This window comes from Pezoporus occidentalis, unplaced genomic scaffold (assembly GCF_034315485.1).
Source record: "Pezoporus occidentalis ecotype Australia unplaced genomic scaffold, CSIRO_AGI_Poc_V1 ctg78, whole genome shotgun sequence".
NCBI classification, from domain to species: Eukaryota; Metazoa; Chordata; class Aves; order Psittaciformes; family Psittacidae; genus Pezoporus; species Pezoporus occidentalis.
In genome coordinates, this window is record NW_026916137.1 from 570,429 (window position 1) to 591,841 (window position 21,413).

General features: G+C 40.1%; 1 protein-coding gene across 6 annotated transcripts in view; it reads left to right on the forward strand.

The window, feature by feature from the left end:
• CRY1 (cryptochrome circadian regulator 1) overlaps nt 1–12,390 on the forward strand; it is a 38,630-nt gene extending 26,240 nt beyond the window's left edge. Inside the window, exons 5-14 of one of the 6 annotated variants that reach the window (XM_062602741.1) lie at nt 2,021–2,109; nt 2,695–2,835; nt 2,931–3,242; nt 5,653–5,804; nt 5,911–6,113; nt 6,879–6,980; nt 8,180–8,293; nt 9,477–9,548; nt 9,645–9,752; nt 11,725–12,390. In XM_062602741.1, the coding sequence (XP_062458725.1) occupies nt 2,021–2,109; nt 2,695–2,835; nt 2,931–3,242; nt 5,653–5,804; nt 5,911–6,113; nt 6,879–6,980; nt 8,180–8,293; nt 9,477–9,548; nt 9,645–9,748 (1,289 nt within the window). In that variant the 3' untranslated portion in view covers nt 9,749–9,752; nt 11,725–12,390. The remainder of the gene's footprint in view (nt 1–2,020; nt 2,110–2,694; nt 2,836–2,930; nt 3,243–5,652; nt 5,805–5,910; nt 6,114–6,878; nt 6,981–8,179; nt 8,294–9,476; nt 9,549–9,644; nt 9,753–11,724) is intronic. The other 5 variants (XM_062602742.1, XM_062602745.1, XM_062602747.1 and 2 more) reach the window with 5 other exon arrangements.
• The last annotated feature ends 9,023 nt before the right edge of the window (nt 12,391–21,413 follow it).

The following is a 21,413-nucleotide window of genomic DNA, read 5'->3' on the forward strand; positions in this document are numbered from 1 at the left end:
ACGTAAGATGTAATCTACTACTAAAAACATAGTACTTAAAATAAGCACAAGAGACTCTGCATATGGTTAATGGTTAAACTGATACCAGTTATGACATACAAAAGGAACAAAACCCAATAATCAATTCTGAATTTTAGTCATTTTCTTTTAAATGGAAGGTCAGAAGAAACTATACTAAGTACTGTTTGGCTTCGTATAATACAGCGTAGCCATTTTCCCATGGTACCAAATAATCATTAAGCTACTAATAGTCTTTGATACTTCATTTTGTATTAAATGCATTTGGTATCTTTGTGCTTCAGGTCATTAATCTGTCATTTTACAAATTAATTTAAAAACCCCTTTTGTATTGCAATGCCAAAAAGAAAAGAGAAAAAGATCATAATAAGGCAAATAATGTTTTTTGAGACTTCTTGGCAGGGGGAGGATGGGAAGTCTTATGTTTCTCTAGATTTAATTTTAAGAAAAATAGGAACCAATTATCCTGTGAATCCCCCTCCTTCTCTTTCTTGTTCTTGCCCACCTGGAAATACAAACAAATGTGGCATGACCTCCAAATTGATAATAAAGGGGTCTGGATAGATTTTAGCTAGTCTATAGCTGCTCTGTCTAGTCTGTTTGACCTCTCATAAAACAGACCTTTCTTTTAAAGCTATTTTAAGAAAAGAACTCTCTAGAGAGTGGTTAAACTATAGGCAGATGTGTCATCTAATGCACTTGGTGAACAATCCTGGGGGAGTTGTGGGGGTGTGGAAGAAATTCTGTACCTTCTTTTTGTCTTTCTTTTGCATCTCAAGTATGTGTTTATCATCAATCTGACAATAATCCTCATGTGTTATTTAAGTTAAGGTCAATGAAACCTGTGATTTTCTGAAGATACCACTTGTGCTTTCAATTTGGTGGAAGAAGATTTTAGACATCCTGTAAATTACAATAGCAATTGTTGATTCTTAGTAGTAATTTAAACCAAAAGAAAAAAAGTTATTTTGGGGATAGCTGCAGAGCTGAGAACTTGAAAATAATTTGAAAAATGATAAGGTCACTTTTTGCAAAAATAACAAAAAAACCTAGAAAGTGGAACTGAAGTAAAACCATTCAGCATGTAATACTTGTGAGTTAATGTAAATGTAAAAGCAAAAATTGGATTTTGCTGCAGAAATTGAATGTGTTGTTGAATGGGCTTTGACCAGACTTAGAATAGAATCATAGAATAGATAGAGTTGGAAAGGACCTTAAGATCATCTCGTTCCAACCCCTCTGCCATGGGCAGGGACACCACACACTAAACCATGTCACCCAAGGCTCTGTCCAGCCTGGCTTTGAGCGCTGCCAGTGGTGGAGCATTCACAACTTCTTTGGGCAGCCTTTTCCAGTGCCTCACCACCCTCACAGTAAAAGGATTTCCTTAGATCTAACCTGAGCTTCCCCTGTTTAAGTTTTAACCCGTTACCCCTTGTCCTATCACTACAGTCCCTAATGAAGAGTCCCTCTCCAGCATCCCTATAGTCCCTCTTCAGATACTGGAAGGCTGCTATGAGGTCTCCACGCAGCCTTCTGTTCTCCAGGCTGAACAGCCCCAACTTTCTCAGCTTATCTTCATACAGGAGGTGCTCCTGTCCCCTGATCATCCTCGTGGCCCTCCTCTGGACTTGTTCCAACAGTTCCATGTCCTTTTTATGTTGAGGACAGCAGAACTGCACACAATACTCCAATTGAGGTCCCATGAGAGCAGAGTAGAGGGGCAGGATCACCTGCTGCTCATGCTCATTTTAATGCAGCCCAAGATACAGCTGGCTTTCTGGGCTGCGAGCACACACTGGAGCTGGCTCATGTTCACCTTCTCATTGACCAGCACTGCCAAGTCCTTCTCTTCCCAACCTGTAGCTTGATTGCACAGTATTTTATAACTTTGCCACGTGTCCAGCTTAGGGTTGGTCTTAAGGTGCAGTAAGATGTACTGGGTTTTTTGAGCTACATTATAAGCAACCAAGGAATTTTCTTGTTTCAACTTGCTTTTCAGGTTTTGACACAGATGGTCTGCCTTCTGCAGTATGGCCAGGGGGAGAAACAGAGGCTCTCACACGATTGGAAAGACATTTAGAACGAAAGGTATGTTGCAAATCACTGAAAGTGCAACATATCTGGGAAACATTGCTACTTTTTGGAAAAGAGGAATTCCGGAAGTTGCTTTAGAACAAAATCAAACCCAGACTTGAACTCTAGGCCTCAATGTAATTACATAAATCAAGGTGCTGTTTCTCAGTTTTAAAAGCTGGTAGCAGGCTGTCTTTAATTTGAATTTTAGAGGAAGTCTACTGTACAGTTTTCCACTCAGAAATAAAATTATTTGTTCTTGGGAGGTAATTTTACTTGAACATCCTTTTTATAACTTTGAAGGGGAATTTTTCTAAAAGCTAACATATTGCTAGTTATTTAGGTTTCCTCTGTATTTAAAAGAAAAGGATAGGTAGTTCTGGGAGAAGGGATAAATGACCTTCTAGAGACTCTGCTGGTTCAAAAGGAACACCTAGATATAGTAGGTAAGGTGATCATTTGTCCAGTGCCTGAGGTCAGTTACAGACAGTGCAAAATTTCTCACTTTATAAGCTGGTACCTAGCCTGTAGTTTGATACTGCTGTGTGGTTTTTGTTCTGTGTTTGGTTTTGTGTGTTGTTGTTTTTTTGTTTTTTAAAGGCTTGGGTAGCAAACTTTGAAAGACCACGAATGAATGCAAATTCCCTCCTGGCAAGCCCTACAGGGCTTAGCCCCTACCTCCGCTTTGGCTGTTTGTCCTGTCGTCTCTTTTATTTCAAGTTAACGGATCTGTACAAAAAGGTATGATTTCTACATGGTCAGCTACACAGTCTTGGATGCCATGGTTTTTCCCTACTTCTCCTAATGAAATGTTTTCCTTTAATGATGATCTTTAGGTAAAAAAGAACAGTTCCCCTCCCCTCTCCCTCTATGGCCAGCTGTTATGGCGTGAATTTTTCTACACAGCGGCGACTAACAATCCACGGTTTGATAAAATGGAGGGGAATCCTATCTGTGTTCAAATCCCATGGGATAAGAATCCTGAGGCTTTGGCCAAATGGGCAGAAGGCAGATCAGGTTTTCCTTGGATTGATGCTATTATGACACAGCTTCGCCAAGAAGGTTGGATTCACCATTTAGCCCGGCATGCCGTAGCATGCTTTTTAACTCGAGGTGATCTCTGGATTAGCTGGGAAGAAGGAATGAAGGTATTGTTTCTTATTCTTGAATTTCTTAAAGTACCTATGAAAGTTGCAGATAGTCATTCTATAATTGTTGTCACTGTGTGCTGTAAGTTGAATTTTAAACCTTAAACTGCGGCCAAAATTTAATCGGTTCTGATCAACAGACAAAACTTCACAGCACCACTGATTTAATGCTCCCTTTCATTGGAATATTACAGTGTTTCTTGCAGTCAAAATAGGTCTGCAGTTCTTTCTTCCTAAATCTTGGCAAATAAACGTGGATTATTCTTGTAACTGAAATTTCTTTCTAGTCGTACTGTGTGAACAGTTCCTGTTCTCACATCTTGCATCTGCCTTCCTGTGAAGGGAGAGCACCACAGGAATTAAAGGGGGAAGACTAAATGCTTGAGAATGTCCTTTCAGCAATTTCTGTCCCTTTGCCCAAAGTTAGAAGTGTGAGTATGTACAACATGATGTGGCTGGAGTTTCAGTGCAGTTAATTTATTTGCAAGTATCCAAGAGATGCTGAAGTTCAAATTACAAATGTCAGTCTTTCGAAGAAAAAAATGGAATAATGTTGTCTCAGCCTTTGAATCAGTTTTATATTTTTAGAAGGGTAACACATCTTGTACTAAGCAATGATAATCAGCTGGAAATAGTTTTTATGTTTGAAATCTAAAGAAGAGTTTATTTGCCGTCAGGATTGTGACCTCATATATGTTTAATCTTAGGAAATTTCAACTTTCTTCACAAATTAGTTGTAAGCCAAAATCTTTAATTAAAAAAAACAAACCAACTGTCTTGGTTACACAACACCATAAGCTGCTTTAGGAATTTTCCTTCTGCAGTTCATCGATAAAGACTTCAAAGATGCACATACACAGGTAATACAGCCAAACAACAAAGCTCTCTATTACAGAAAAACACTTAACTTGTGCTTACTTTTGAAATAATAGATATATGGAGGGCTCAGACTTGTGCACTGAAGCACATTTAATTCATATGTCCATAGCTCGCAAGAGTTAATCTGGCCTTCCCCGGTGATCTTGTTTTCAAAGTCTTATTACATGGCAACATCTAGTGGAGCAGTTGTGTGCTAACACTTAATCTTCATCTGAAGATCTTGTTACATTATGAGTCACTTTCTATTTAAAAAGTTTTTTAAAAGTGTTTTAAGATAAATCTTGTTTAAAAAAAAAAACGAACACCAACACACACAAAAAAACCAAAACCACACACACTGGTTTTTTTCTTTTTTTTTTTCCAAACAGTTGCATCTATTTAGACAAAGATGCTTTTCTAACACTTATTCAGTGAATACTCTAGACTGAATGCCTTATCAAATATATGTTGAGAGGGATATCCTTGTTCGACAGTATTTATTTTAGAATACTATTAGTTGAAGGTGGGTGCCAGTAGTAAAGTGTTACATTTTAGTGGCTTAGTGTGAAAAAGATGATTGTTTCTTTGAAACATTTGGAGACGATGCAAGTTTGAAAGGAATATAAGAACTTGCAAAAATATGTATTAAATAAGTATCTGTTTTGAAAATTACTTCTCAGTGCACTGTTTTTATAAAAGGTACTTGAATATTCTTCAAAGAATAAGGCTTCTCTTTATTTCTTGTGAGCCTGAGCTGCTGGTGATCTTGACTAAGCAGACTAACTTATACAAGTTAGTAATGTCTGTGTTAGCAATTAAAATACAATTGGTGCTGGAAACTTGAATGTTTCACAGCTATTGAGCTCCTGATTTAAAGTAAAACCCTCATAAATCTTCAACAGCCTCATAGGTTATTTTTAATATAATAAGGATAGCAGTTACCAGAGAAGATTTTTTTTGTTGTTGTTGTCTTCAGACCAGAGTTCATTATCTGTCCCACCATTCTACAGCATGTTTGGTTCATATGCCTCCTGGAATTTATGTGGGTAACCTCAAAACTGTCATTTACTAGATTAACTATTGGCCTTCAAGAATACAACTTCTGAGTGTTTGTGCCAACCAGAAACTCTTGAATTCTGCTGTTGGGACTCCTTGCATAGTGAAAGGTGCTGCACAGGCTGAGGTATTCAGACTGACAATCTGAGCTTGAAATGTGCTTTGTGTGTTCCCTGTTCTCTGAAAGTTTGCAAAGCTTACTCTGTTCCAATGTGACGAAGCAACTCTTCTGAAATCAACAAATGCCACTTGCAAGCAGTCATGCTCCAGCCATCCTTTGGGGATTTAATTTTATAAGGCTGTGTTAATGCAAGAATGCATAACTTTTTTTGGTTATAGCTTTGACATGTTTACTAAGAGCCAAGGCAGTCACATTTTGTTCTTGAGTTTGGCATTTAGGTACTGAGCATTCCATGAGTATTGCCAGGTAAGAAAGAGTGTAGGTGTCTCAAAGCTGTGCCATGTTCAGGCTAACTTGTTGCTCTCATTTCTCAAGGTCTTTGAAGAGCTCTTACTTGATGCAGATTGGAGTGTGAATGCTGGGAGCTGGATGTGGCTATCCTGTAGTTCCTTCTTTCAGCAGTTTTTTCACTGCTACTGTCCTGTGGGTTTTGGCAGAAGAACTGATCCAAATGGGGATTATATCAGGTAATTCACAACCAGAAATTGCAGTGATTTGTGGATGTCAGTTTAAACTTAAACTGACAAGTGGCCTTATACTTAAAATGACCTTTTTTATTATTATTATTTTAAGACGTTATTTGCCAGTACTTAGAGGTTTCCCTGCAAAATACATCTATGATCCTTGGAATGCCCCTGAAAGCATCCAGAAGGCTGCAAAATGCATTATAGGAGTCAATTATCCCAAACCAATGGTAAATCATGCAGAAGCAAGCCGTCTGAATATTGAGAGGATGAAACAAATCTACCAGCAGCTTTCACGATACAGAGGACTGGGTATGGCTGTACAATATTTGCTTTATTTATTTCAAAACTTCTCTCATCTTCTATCAGTTATTTTGTCCCCTACCAATGGTAATCAGGTATGAGCTGAGTGTGGTGACCAGGGTTGTGTATCATATAAATGAAAATATGAAGATGTAATAAAGGAAAGGGAAGAAAGACTGAGGGGAGTGCCTCTTTCCAAGTCTTACCCAGAATTTTTTATTCTGTGGGCTTTTGGAAGTTCTTTGGTTAAACTGGGTCTTCTGTGCATCCTGGTACTCTTGTACAGACAGGTTTTAATACCAGTGATTAGAGAATTAGTGTGGTTGATAACTTCAACCATACTGTATTTGCATTTGTAAATACTGTTGCTCAAATAGAGTCAAATGCAATTGCTGGTAGCATTCTTCCTAGTTAGGAAAGACTATCCTCTTTGCTCTGAGAGGTAAAGCTTGTATTGCTCAGGAAGGTGTAAGCAGGCAGTGTGTTTAAGTATTGGATATTGAATCAGGATGCATTGCACTTCAACACAACAAATATGTATAACTAATGAATATGGGAAAAGTTATGTGGAATATTATGTAGAAAATGCCTATTAAGTAATTTTGAGGTAAAATTACTTGGCGAGATCCCAGAAGTAGACAAGATAAATGTTCGTAAACCACTCAGGGTGAGGGTGGAGAATTGGCTATCATTAGAAAAAAAAACATGCTACGCTTCATCTTTTCTTTTCTTCCAGTCTGTCTTCACGGTTGTATGTTTTATTTCATTGCGTAGGTCTTCTTGCAACAGTGCCTTCTAATCCAAATGGAAATGGAAATGGTGGCCTCATGGGCTATTCACCAGGAGAAAGCATTTCTGGTTGTAGCAGTGCAGGAGGTCAGTCAAATTCTTTTAATACATAAAATTATTGGAACTGAACAGCACAAACTTATTTTTTAAATGTCCTTGGCATTATGTATTGTAGGAAAGAACTGAACTGTATTCGCAAGGCAGTTCTCAGTGTAAGTCACAAACATTTTCAAATTTATTCACCGAGTTTGGTAGTATTTATGTATAGATGGAATCTATACATAAACACAATAATATATGAATACAAACTCTAGATTTTTTTATTTCAAACATGTAAGAATTTTTAATCTGTTTTCTTCCCCCTGAAACTACTTATAAACATGTATCAAACACTTTGATTTCAAAAGCATTTGAATGTGATTTTCTTCTAGAAGTCTACAAGCATCCTGGTACTTGTAATAAGGAGCGATTTATGAGTTTTCAACTCAGAATTATTAATTCATAAAATTTTCTAAGCATCAGGTTGCTTTGTGGAATTTAGTTCTACCATAATACAGTAGAATATGGTGAACAGCGGTTTGAGAAAACTGAATATAGAATCTGTCATATAGTTCTCATGAAAATTAGACAAATATTGTGCTTACTGTAACGTACAAAGACTAGCATTAAGTAGTTACTAATTAAAAAGTAAACCAGTATTAACATTGTATAAATCCACGGTGCATCAACATCTTGAATATTAGGTACACCTTGGACTTCTTATGAAAGGATACAGCAGAACTGGAAATTTACTGGGTTTGGGTTTATGTTCTTATTAGGCTTCAGTGAAGGTTAGAAGTAGATTGCAGAGAAAGATGGACCTTGTTCTCAGCCAGTACAGTTTCTGAAAGCATTGAAGTCTAGGCTCGTTAAAACTGGGTTCTTGAGCTTTAATTTCATAAGTTCAAAGAATTAAAAGACAGGAAAGGCTTAGTTTAAAAAAAGTAGTGTTTAATAAATTAATATTATGTGCACTTTTCTCTTGAAATATATATACTAAATGTGTACATGTATTTTCACTTTTTACATCAGAAATGTATCAGTTTTCTAGGAGCTTACTGTGTATTCATTTGAACTTGCAAGTGTGAATTTGGAAAGATGAAAGTGTTAGAGCTTTAGACCTGTTCTGAGGTGGTTTGTGGCAGGGGAAAAAAGACTCAATCAAAGTCTACCTCTTGAAGAGCAGAAACAAAATCCCCAACATTTTCAATTTCGAAACTGGAATTGTATTTTCTGTTATGTTTAAGTCTTTACTGTCTCTCCAGGAGCTCAGCTGGGAACTGGTGATGGTCATGCAGTTGTTCAGCCATGTGCTCTGGGGGACTCTCATACAGCAGGAGCCAGTGGAATTCAGCAGCAAGGTATTATGGCAGTGCCTGTCTATAGAGGATCTTGAAATCCTTGCAACTGTGGAAAAACAGACAAAACATCAGAATAACATGGATAGATTTTTTTGGTGACAGCTGCTGTCTACAACTTTGAACTGGCCTTATTTCTGTTCTTGAAACATAAAAATGATTTCTTACAGTGAACTTCCTTGTCTCATCACTTTTATCTCTAAAATGCTCATACAGAACAATATTTGCATGTTTTGATTTAGAGGGATCACAAGCGTGACTAAAAAAAAAAAATAAACAGTCTAAATTAGATTATTCTAAATGAAAGATATTGAAAGAAAGAAGTCCAGTTTGTGTATCTGATAGCAAAAATTTGCATGGTACCTTTTAGCTGATTTCTCTACCACTCTTCTCACATATAATCAATTTCTACAGTTTTCTGTGGATATTCCCATATTATGGGGGCAAATTTTTGTTACTTTAACTATACAGAAACTTAACCTGTGATTTGTGATAGATCAAAGTTGCAGTCAAGTTTAGCACAAGTGTTTTTCTTTGCAGCCTTAACAGAGGTTGTGTTTACCGATCATGAAAGATTGTAATCAGTGTTTTATTTAAGCATCCAGAACATCACCAGAACACCGCAACTGTTCAGAATAAGAAACCTTGCAACTGCTTTTGCTCATTTGCACTGTTCATGCAGAGCAATTGGTGTCAAGGTCACCAGCAGATAGTTTGTGAACCAGAAAATAGTTTGCATCTTCCTTTAAATTACTTACATATGTTGTTTTTTTCCTTCACAGATTAGTTATGCTAAGGATTCATTAGCATTGCTATAACAGAATAACAAAAAGGATGAGGATACTTGGAAGAGAAAAAAAATCTTAAAATTGATAACAAATTAGGGTTATTTGCATATGTACATACTCTTCTTGTCGCAAAATTAATGCGTAAATGTGTAGGCACTTAATATTGTTCACTGTTTGTATATAAGTGCCTATATATTTAACTGCTCTAGACTCCAATGAGGCTTTTTTTTAATCATAAAAACTCTTCTGCATTCAGGATGTTTTCTTGCAGGATTTTTCTTGCTAATGGAAAATAAATCAATTGGCTCCTTTTTTGTTGTTGTAAAGAATGTAATTGTCCACTTGCTTGCAGTTCTAAATTTGATTTATTATAATAAATATGTACTGTATCTGAACAGGTTACTGTCAAGCAAGTAGTATCTTACATTATGCTCATGGAGACAATCAGCAATCACACTTATTGCAAGCAGGTAATTTAAAGAACAACAAAAAAAAAAAACCAACACTTTTCCTGAATATATAAAGGTGCAACAGTCTTAATATAAATACTGGTTTTAAATTATCAGGAAGAACGGCTCTTGGTACTGGCATTAGTGCAGGGAAACGCCCAAATCCAGAAGAAGAAACTCAGAGCGTTGGACCAAAAGTCCAGCGACAGAGCACAAATTAAACTGGTAAGATCTGAGACACCTGAAAGTTATCCTGATAATGAGTAAATTCCTGTATGGATTTTGTCTATAATAATATTCATATCACTGCAATGCAAAGAATCCCAATTTATTGCTGTAAATATTTCAGTTCCAGGTACTGTACCAACAAGCAGTATAGAATCCTGGCTTTAGAGAGTTTACGAAGTATGAGGTAGGAAGTAATTATAAAACTAGAACTAGGCCAGCGATAATCAGACACAGATTGAGGTGATAATGAAAGGGAAATGGATAAACTGTGGCTTCACATTCATTAGCAAAGCTACTCACTGCTTCTGCATCTCACATGAAGTTCTGCCAGCCCAACTGTGTGAATGTATGGTAACCTGAAATTGGGAGACTAATACAACTAAAGGCTCAGGGACTGGATTAGAGTTTCAGACATATAAGTGGACTAAGCAGAACATGTTTTAGAGAGACAGACTGCAGAAAACCTGCAAAATGGTAGTGTAGTCACTGCATGGAAAGATGTAGGGACAAGGAAGATTTGAAGACTTGAGCATTTGTCATTGATCTGTAACCTAAGTAGGATGCTTAGATTGCCAAAGATTGTCCAGAGCAGCTGTGGTGAAAAGTACTTGGGTTTGGAGAAGGAGCACTGCTAAATAGATCTATGTGTGAAAATGTGTAGAGAGAAGCAGTAGATTGGAGGAGGGAAGGAGTTTGGTAGGTGTGAAAGCATCAACATAGAGAAGATAAGTGGATTTTGTGTTTTGGATATGTTACTTATGAACAGAATAGAGAAAAGAGAAGGCCAAGGGTGTTACACTCTTTCCCTCACTGAGCTTGATTTAAGAGGAATAAGGAAGATGACCTGAAAGACAAGTTAGAGTAATTACTTAGGAGGAAAGCCAAAGAATGGAGGGCTATCTGAAACAAGAAGGGACAAAATATCAAGACTTGGAGTGTGGCTTTGTAGATTAAGGGTGATTGAGATGTCATTCTGCCCCTGTGTTTTATAAAGAATAAGTTAAGAGTTGATCATTATGGAGTTTGAAGAATAAATAAAAATAGGTGAGATAATAGCACATGGAGGGTCCTTAGTGGAATTGGAAGGTAGGGATTCTATACAGCAAGTATAGAAGCTGCATTCAGCATCTGTAGAGTTAAAAAGAGAAATTCTGTCTACTTCGTTTGGATTTGGTAGCAAGATCTATTTCTATTTTTGCTTGTTATGTGGTGTCAGCACTTTGACAAAGTTATTGTGGTGATTATGAACAATTGTGTTGTACTGATTTGATTCAGTGAAGAGCCACAGCATTGTTTCCATGATGCCTGTCACTTGAAGTGAGCTGAGACCTGCTATTTTCTCACATACTAGAAGCACTGTAAACTGTGCTTCTGTGTTCTCAAACTGATTTCTGGTACTTGGATGGGCCTGAGCGGAACCTAGTTTCAAAAGAGTCCGTGTTTCAGTAGCTGTCTTATCAGTAGTATGTGTAGATTCATTCAGCATCCATGTTTTGTATTGCAGAATTCCTTAGGTGCTCGTGTCTATAGAAGAAGTGCCTGCAGAGCGAACGTCTGGTTCCTGTCTAAGCTCTTTTTCAATTGAGAGGTTGGAGGGGTTTCTAGTTTGGCAGAGAAGGCTGACTTTGTTAGGGGTGTTCAACACATGCTGTGAAAGCATGGTAGTCAAATTCAAGTATCAGCCAAGAACATACCTAGAACCGCTGCTGGTGAAAGGATATGTGCCTTCTGAATAGCACTGAAGTACAGAGGATGTTGGGTTTCTCTTGCTTTCTTTTTTTTCCCTCCTTCCCCTTTTAGCCTCTAAGGAGTAAGAAGTGAGAATTGAGTATTTGGGCCAGTACAAATGGGGATAGGGCTTCCTGCACTGAGAAGGGGGGAAAGAGTATTGGTCCCTTGAATTATTTCTGCCTTATTCAATGACTCACAACAAACTGTTTAAGAGTAATTTTTCTCTTTTTCCTTGCAGCATTACTGGAAGAGACCTTACCACTCAAAGAACACACAGGACAAAATTCCTGCTACTCTGTATCGGAACTAAAGTGTTGTGAGAGTACATGTACTAAAATGGCATAATTTTTCATAAATTATTTTCAATTGTTCTGAGTTGTTGTAAACAAGTCCAATTTTTGGAACGTGTTATTTCTAACTGGCATTTCTATGGTTTTTAACTTTTTAATGACTTTCACAAAGGACAAATTGAGTTTTGTATATAGAGTATTTGGTGAAGAATTTGCTAACTTAATGTAAATATAAGCATTCATGATTAGCGATAGACCCATCAATATATTTTTGATAATCTTTCATGTATATGGTAGTAGGGAAAAGCTGTAGTGATGTTCTGTAAAATGGATGGACATAGAAGGTTTCGAAGTTTTTAAATTGTTCTTATTTTTAGATTCCAGAGCTTGACCTCTGTATGATCAGCTTCATATTTTCATAATGTAAGTGCTTAGGACTGTGTTTAATCAAAATCAGGAGAGTCGTAACCTTTATTAATCACATCTGTATATAAGTCATATGCCAACTTTTTGTCGAGTTGTAAAATTTTCATGTGTATGTCTAGTCCTTGTATTTCCCAGTTGCCTTGTTCAGTAATGACAGATCTTGTTAATAAAAGAAAATTGTATCTGTAGATACATATGTCTTTTGTGCACTCTGTTGCTTCAGTACGTGTCACCAAACAAAACTGGTTCAAGAAAGAAGGAAAATGTAATTTTTAGACTTAAGCTGGAAGCCGCTATCAGTGAACTTCAAGTTTTGTGATACTGAAGGAAAGCGCTATCCAAATTATTCAGGTTTGCATGTGTGTGTTCTTACCACTAAATGTTTTCCACCAATGTATTAAGAGTTTCTTCAAAATGTAGTTCAGTTTGTTTGGGGTATTTTTTAACTATAACTGCAGTTTGCTTGATAGCTGCAGCTAATTTGCTGCTCTTTGAGGATGTTGATGTCTAAAAACGTATCAGGTTTGCTGACTATTCAGTCAATACTGTTTCAAATAGAAATGTCTTCTTAGACTGTTAAGATCTGTGAAGCAGTGGAGCAGTCTGAATTACTAAATCTTACATATTACTAGGTCAGGTACCTACTTGAGTGAGTGCACAAATTATTTCTCATGTTGGGGGGAGTTAATTATCTCATTCTTAGTATCATGTGGGTGACTTCCAGTCATGGGGCACTTCTGTGCTTCAGTTTAAAATTCAGACCAGATTTATGGGTTGACAAGGTATGCAGCACAGTATTTGCTGCAGAATAAACTGCCATGGTTCTGCCTGTTCATAGATTTTTGGATGATAATACTTATGTAAGCATCTCTGCATAGTGATTTGGATATAATAGCAAAATCAAAAGTACCCCGAAGAAAATACAGGCATGCTTATTGTTGTGAGGCAGGGGATCTTTGGCTTATCTTGAAGAAAAAGAATATCTCAACAGTGACAATGGAAAAGCAGATGCTAAGTATTTTCCACAGATCAGTCCAAGTAGAATAGGGAGGTTTCCTAGGAACGTGCATAATCAGTAGAATAAATAATTCTTCTGTTCAAGTAGTCTGGAAGAAAAACCAACCCAGCCCAACCTTTATAGGCTTACACTGTCTTAGGAAGTATTTTATTCTGTCAATATAAGATCATACTGGATTTTTTCTGCTGACTTGTATTAAGAAGAAATCATACCATCTATATTCAATATTCCACCAGCTTTTCTGAATGAATAGGCTGTGAAACTCCCACAGAGAAGCTTCATCAAGGTAAGAACACATGCTTTCCCCCAACTACTCTTGAAAGCTCAATAGATGAAAGAAGAAATTTCCCAAGGAGTTAATTTCTATGGTAAGTTAATTCCCTGCTCCTTAAATGCTGAAAGGAGGATTTCTTTTCTTGATGTAGGCAGGCCCTTAGATTAGCAAAGGAAAATCTGTGATGGAGGTGCTGTTTCTTGTATGTGCTAGCTTGAATGAGCTCTGGTGTCAGGGCTGTGGTGGAACAGTCTGTAAGTAGGTTAGTGTGGGAGGGGGGAGAATTTGCCTTCTGAGCAGCAGTAGCTTCATAAAAGCCCCTTGCTTCATATTCTTCCCTCCTACTAATCCTTGCTGTGGCCATAAAAATAAATAACAAAAGGCTGAGGCTTTGGCTACACAGGAAAATTGACCAAAACTATTGTAATGTGGAGGTTTTCTTCCCCTGCCCCCACTACCCCTTGTGATTTTCAAGTTGGACATGTGTTACAAACCCAGTATGGATAAGGGCCAGGATATTGTTTCTTGTTTGAACACTCTTCCAGCAACAGAGCTTGAAGTATTCCTCAAGAAAGCTCTGTTCCCAAGGGTTTTAGCTAGCCTTTCTCAGCTTCTAGGAAATGCAGAGAAGAGTGTTGCAAACTGATGCGTTTTGGAAACTAAGCCCCAGGAAAATGTATTCTGGAAACACGGAGGGATCACTGTATTTGGTATTCCTGATGGAAAAAAAATGGTTTTGAATGTCTTTAAGCCTTTGGAAACTGTTTCCAAAGGAACTTGTGTGGTCTGTCTTACACCGATGCTACCTCCTTAGAGAGGTTTCTGAAAGGAGGAGGGGAAGGAGTTAAACTGAGAGCAAACCTGCAAAGGCCCTCAGCTGATCTGGAATGAGAAGTACCTGTTAGTTAGAAATCAGAAACTACCTTTATGCTGGTCTTAGCAACATAGTTGTCACTTTTCTTCAACAGAGACTAGCCATTTACATTAACCTTCCTGTAACTTACCAGTTCTGCCTGTACTTGGCAGGAGCATGGGGCAACAGTGAGCTATGATACATGTCTTTCCCAGTTTCCTACCTTGTCAGGAAAAGGCAATTTGCAAACAAAGCTGGGTGCCTGCATTGTTCCCATCAGTGATGGCTTGAAGCCTGGCTTCCCACCATGGCAGAGCTTGCTGTAGCTACCCACAAACCCCCAGAGAGCTGTACCACAGGAGGCCTTTGCTGTGTGGGCAAAAGACTGACCATTGGAATAAGTTGCCCAGAGAGGTGGTGGAGTCTCCTTTACTGGAGATAATCGAGAGCCATATGGACACAATCCTGAGCATTGTGCTTTCGGTGAAGTGGACTAGAAGAACACCAATGATTCCATGATCACTGTATTTACACGTATTTTTGGCTACTGAAAGTGATGCTCAGTGGTAAAACCATCAAGAACTTGCAGGGTGTTTGATATGTTTGAAGCAAAACTGTTATTGCCTATTCATTAAGCTCTGTGAGCTTTATTACTTTAAAATTAGACTTTAAAGTCGGAGCAGCTCCATCATTGGTTTGAGATGGAAGGTAAAACATACATCACTTAGGTACGCTACCTACATGCGTCCGGCCGCCGCTGCTGCCCACCGCTGGGTCTCTCGGCGGAGTGTTTCCCGTCCCCGGCCCGCTGCTCCGCCGCTGTTTCGCGCGGGGTCTGTAGGTGGCGCTGTGGTTGCTCGGAGCGCTGCTGCACAGACGGTGGTTGCAGCCTCCCCTGTCGCCGATAGGGGCTTCCCACCGGCTCGGGTAGCAGCGGCCACCGTGGGGCCCGACCCGCGGGGGGAGCGCCCGAGGAACCTACTTATGAGGGCTGAGAGGGAGAGCTTCGGTTTTGAGAAGGGAAAAAACCAGTTCAGTCAGCCAAAGCGTTCTGCTGACAGCTGGGCAAGGGGGAATCCGTAGAAGCGACAGAATTGCTGTGCAGGTGTAATAAGAGTTACCCTGTGTTTCCAAATCGGAAACCACATCTCTCCCCTTACTCTGAAAGTTGCTTTTCAGGAGCGCTGTCCTGTGTGCTTGCCTGCTTAAATCTAAGAAGGACTCGGGCTAGCCCAGAGGAGGGCTGCACAGCTGGTCAGGGGGCTGGAGCACCTCTGCTCTGGAGACAGGCTGAGAGAGCTGGGCTGGTTCAGCCTGGAGAAGAGAAGGCTCCTTAAGGGGAGACCTTAGAGCAGCTTCCAGTGCCTAAAGGGGCTGACAAGAAACCTGGAGAGGGATTTTTTGTAAGAGCATGTAGTGACAGGACAAAGAATGGTTTTAAACTGAAATAAGGTATTTTTAGATTAGTCATTAGGAAGAAGTTCTTCACTATGAGGGTGCTGAGGCACTGGCACAGGTTGCCCAGAGAAGCTGTGGCTGCCCCATCCCTGGCAGTGTTCAAGGCCAGGTTGGACGGGGCTTGGAGCAACCTGCTCTAGTGGAAGGTGTCCCTGCCTATGCCAGGGGGTTGGACCTGGATGAGCTTTAAGGTGCCTTCCAACCCAAACCAGTCTGTGATTTTATGATATATTATCTTTTTTTTAAATACGCTCTGCCTAAAGATTACTTAAAAACTAGGTCTGAAAATGAAGTCAAGCTTTTACCTTGGTGACACGTTCACTGAGCTGTCTCTGACCCTTGGGGACCCATGATCAGAGCATGGGGCCAGGATGCCTAAGATTCTGATTCTTGTTTCTGCCCTATTACCACCTAAGAAGCCTCAGGTATGTCTCTGCCCATTCCCGAGGCCTTCATGCACAAACTCTTGACAGTAGCCATGTAGTTCTGCTTTGTATTAGATTAAATTAGATTATAAGAAGGAGGACAGAGAGAAAGAGACAACCTCCTCCATTGTTTGTGCTCTTTATTTCCAATAGAAAAGTATTTGAACAAGAATTCCCACCCTTAAAGGACCAAGCAAACAAAATTCTCATACTTCAGCCATTAGCTCAGCTTTAACTTGATTGTTTATTGCAATCTCTTTTGCCCTCCCTCAGAAATTCAAGATTTCAAGGGTGGTGAAAATTTCTGTGTAGAGGGGAAATGTACATCGATCCAAAAAGCACAAGGAAATCTTAAGCAGATTTAACTTTAATGTTGTTTTCAAGGGATCTAAGACCCTGGTTTTGAATTGTGTGCACTGCAAATGAAAAATTAATTCAATATTAAATTAAAAAATGCAAATAGAGTTGATTTCCATGTTTTTTTTAATTACAAAATCTCCTGTAGAACAGAGAGATGGAAGATGCGGAAAAGAAAATAGAAGAGATACCCAGAAGGAGCTTCTCCCTTCAGGATGCTGTTGCTTTGCTTGCTTGCAAGAGGTCCTAGTGCAAATTTCACAACACAAAACTCTTACAAAAGAGCTGCAAAATGCTGAAATGCAGCCAGTGTGCAGGATCCCATGTGAGTACCTATGGTTAGTGGAAGCTTGTGCACGTCATGCCAGGTAGATCATACTTCCCTTATCTTTGCTAATTGCACTTAGCACAAGAAGATAATCTCGTTAACTGTGATTAGTCTGGCTGGGAGTAGCCAGTAAGCACATAAACAATTAATAAACGAGCAATTTATAGGCAGCAATTGCATAGAGGGAGGATTTTCTTCAAGTCTGTTTGCCTATGTAGAGCTTCTGACCATGTGGTCATCGCAAGGTCTTTAATTACCTGGGTTATATGTGTTTCTCAAGTGCCTTTTACCCTATTCCAAACTTTTAAGCGAAGTCATCCTTACCTAGTGGTAGATAGAGCACTGCTCTGAGGAACAGCTTGTACCAGCAAACATCAATAATGTTGCATTCAGACCTGAGGGTGAATGCATTCACACCTCAGGTGCTATGCACACAACAGCAGGGGATTTCAGGTAAGGTTGGTGAATAGATGGACGAAAGATGGTGAAAGTAGGGAGGGATTTTACAAAAACCTTAGAGGGAAGAAGGAAAATTAAAGGAATGGTGTAAGGAAAGAAGCTAGCAGAAGGAAAGAAGCAAAATGTCATGTAAGCAATGGAAGTGCGTTGGCAGATGAGGGTGCGTGGATAAAATTTAGCATCTGTTGTGTCTTGACTAACTGGATAATTAGTCCTTTTATAACATAAACAGTTTCTGACCAGGCAAGAAGGGGAAGAAATGATCCTTCGCAGGTATATTAGGTATTACATGACAATAGGGTTTTCTGAAGTATGTATAGTGCACATGGCTTTGGTTTCCAAGTACTCTGGGATTCTGGTGATTTTGTTCCCTCTTCTGCTATCAGCCCCTCCTTATGGGGTAGCATACCTGGCTTCTCCCCCTTCTGCAGGGCAGCTGAGCTGCTGCCCTGTGGGGTGTTTCAGCATCCCCCTTGCGCTCTCAGCCATGCAGCAAAACATGGGTGGGCACTTCAGAAAGCAGCTCACCTCGTGCAAAGTGTTTGCATATGTGTATTTTTTTGTAATTAGCACCGTCAGGCCTTGATTTTATTTGTGACATCAATTGCTGCTAATTACAGTGCTTACTGATGAGCAGACCCTTCATCTCCCATGGTTCCTGTTGCTAGACTTCTGCCTGAGCAGCTGGAGCTCTTAAGAGGCGCTTTCTCTGTGCCACACGTGTTGAGGCTGAACAAGCTGTGATTTTAGGTGCTTATTGGGTGTTTTGGCAAAGTTTGGTAGCTACACCATCCGGCTCGGCTTGGGGGTAGCATTGAGCTGTTGAGGGGCTGTGCAACAAAAGTCATTTGCAGGGCAGCACACACCTTGCAGTCAAGCGAAGTAGCCTGGCCTGCCCCACTATGTCCAAGTGACCATGGGGAAATTGACTATTCCCTAATTCCTTGTAGCTGCCTGAGCTTGAGGAAACCAACTGTCTCTCTGGGAGACAACTGCCATTAACAGGGCCCTTTGCAGGCTCCAGACAAGCCTTAGAATGTGTAAATGGACACACTTTGGAAAGGTGTTTAATCGTCCAGTTTAAGGATGAAAGTGTTGGGTGGATGTGTAAAAAAAGTCAGCTCACAACTGGTAAAGGAAATACTACCTTAGTGCATGTTTGAAGGTAGTGTCTGAAAGATTTATTACGGTTTTATGCTCCATACCATAAAACTTCACCCAAAGCAATGAAGTCAGTAGACAGAAGAAAAATTATTGAAGTGTTATCTATGACTGTGCAGCATTTGTCCTGCCAAGGCATTTTGTCTTGTGCTTACAGCCCTACTCAAACATGTGTTTGTGGGTCCAGATAAAGAATAATGCGATTTTAAAACCACAACAGCACTGCCTGATGAACTCTCATTTAATTTGCACTTTACTACAGCCAGCAGAATATCCTGGGCTGATTCTCAGGCTCTCTGCGCACAGGCCTAGGGATTGGTGGATGCATAGAGTATGCCCTGGTGAGAGAAGTTGCCTTCTCTCTATTCTTGTTAATGTATGTGGACAATCATGACAAAAAATGAAGCAATGGGGGACATTTTATATGCCAAGACTTTCAAATTTGCATACCCAACCTTGGGATCTAAATCCAGATTTAGATGGTTTCTAAATAATTAATGACAGCAAAATGTAGTCAGAGTCTCTGTTCTGAGCAAATTATTTCTCATCTGAAACTGACAGGTACGTAACCTCTTTCATACAGGTACCACAGGTCTGTAGTTCATGCCTAGATTCACACTAGTCCTCTTTTACCTGGGCCTTGGCTGTTAGACATGCTGAGCACCTATAATCTCCCCACAAGCAAGCTAGCAACAAAGCACACATGCGTGTGGATTTATCTGTGTAGGCTGCATCCCAGGTTGAAGTCTTCCTCCCCACAATGTAAGCAGAGCCTTGAGTGCCACCTCCAGATGCCCTTGCAAGTGCTCCAAGTTTAGAGACACTTCTCTGCATGTAAGGCCAAGCCTCAGTTTCTAGCCATTTTGCATTGTTTGGTGGGTCCTGTTACTAGTTAGGGTGATTTATGTTTTACTATCTGTCAGGCAAGGGCTGGCATCGTCATCTGGAGCGTATTTAGAATGGAAAGGGATTCCTGCGGCTTCACTGAGGAGGTGGTAGATTCCATTCCCCATGTATCTTAGCTATTTTTATCAGATGATTTGGGGTGGGTTTCTGTCTCTACAGCTATCATGACATGATGCATTTTAACACGATAACGTTATAATCCATCAGTTTCTTTCAGTCTCCAGTGCCTTCAAAAGGAAACCCAGATCCCACCCCCACCCAAAGAAATCTTTCTTGTATGTAAGGGCACTCATTTCCAAACCCATCTCTTCTCCCAGGACAAGTATGGATGAATGGCTCCCTTTTTCTCTGATGATAACTGCAGTCTGACAATTGTGGCGTCTCCACTGGCTGCTGGAGGCAGGCAGGGGTGGGATCTCTTCCCACTGGAATCCCTGCCACGCCGTGCCTTGCGATGAGAATCCGCTGGCGGAGTTTCCCTCCAACCTCCCTCTCTAATTCCTGTGCGTAGCTCTTGTGCCCATCTGCACAAGTAGGCTGCGCTGCTTCTAATTAAGCAAGTGATTTTGAAACAGCTCTTGAACCCTTGACCTCCAGGATTCCCTCAGCCGACATCCCCTCGGCTCATGATCCCGGGAGAGCTCTTCCACTGGTTGCCACTCTTCATGTGAAAATAGGTAGGGTGTAATTTGCAAATATTTATAAAGGTCTGTTCTGGGTAATTGAAACTGCTGTTAATTGCTCATGATTTCAGTCCAGACAGCTGGTTTGTTTTTCTGCTCTTCTCCCACAGGAGAAGTTGCATTGCTTCATGCCTCAAGCCCCCAGAGGTCTGCTGGTTTGCATAGCATATTGTCTATCTCCTGCATTTTCAGTAACATTTGACTGAGTAGTAAAGGCGACCGTGGCTTGTTCCAGGCCTTGAGACAGAGAACAGACAATATGTAAAGCTTTCTGGCTTGAAAATTTGGGAATGATTGCACTGGGAGCTGAATGAGCACGAAGAGGAGAGGGAGCAGAGCTGTCTGCCAGGGCTCTGAGCAACATGGCAGACCTTGTTAGGAGGGTGGATGTTATAAAGCCTCTTAAACAGTAATCTGAGGTTGGTAAGAATTCAGCTTTGATTCAGACTGGCTCTCCAAAGGTCAGGTTGGATATACTTCAGTGCTGCAGAGCTCTTTGCACCAGAAAACTCTGCATGAGTGGGTAGATCCCACTGGACAGCTAGCTAGCAGGAACAGCATGAGAAGAGGAATTACTGGAAAAATGGTTAATACTCTTCCTGAGAGACATCTATGACAAGAGAGGGTGTTAGGAGCAACCAGGACAATTCAAGTAACGGCAACAGAATAGGAGATCACTCAGGGCTAAATAAATCAATAAGGTAATCAACAGCCAATTAATCACAAGAATGTTACAAACAACTTAAACACAACAAAGAACAAAGACAGAAAAAAGGAATCTGCTGTGTACACTCACATATATATGTGTGTGTGTGTATAGCCTTGTATATAATAAAAGGAATAGAAGATCAATAAAAGCAGCAGGGCTCTTGAAGGGGAAAGATTGATGAGTTGGATATTGCTGTGGAACTGAATGTCTCATTAAAGACAGTGAATGAAAAATGGTCTCTGAAAATAGGAAAAAAAAATAATAGGAGGAACTGAAGTGAAATCCAGGCAGCAGGAACTTCAAAGCACCTGCATATAAGTGAGGACGCTAGCTCAGCTGCATCTGTGGGACTATCTCATAGCGTCAAAAGGATTTGTGCAGTTGCCTTCAGCTCACACCATCAGGCAGTTGCCTCCTCCAGCTCCATGACCCTCCCTGCAAGAGCAGCCTCATCCACACCACTGCAGCTTGGGCCTGGGAGGGATAGCTGCATTAGGCTACAACATAGGTAAAGATATGCTGTGGCATTCAACAGGCAGGGCCTTGAAACCACAGAGCTGCTGGTTCTGTTGCTTTCCAG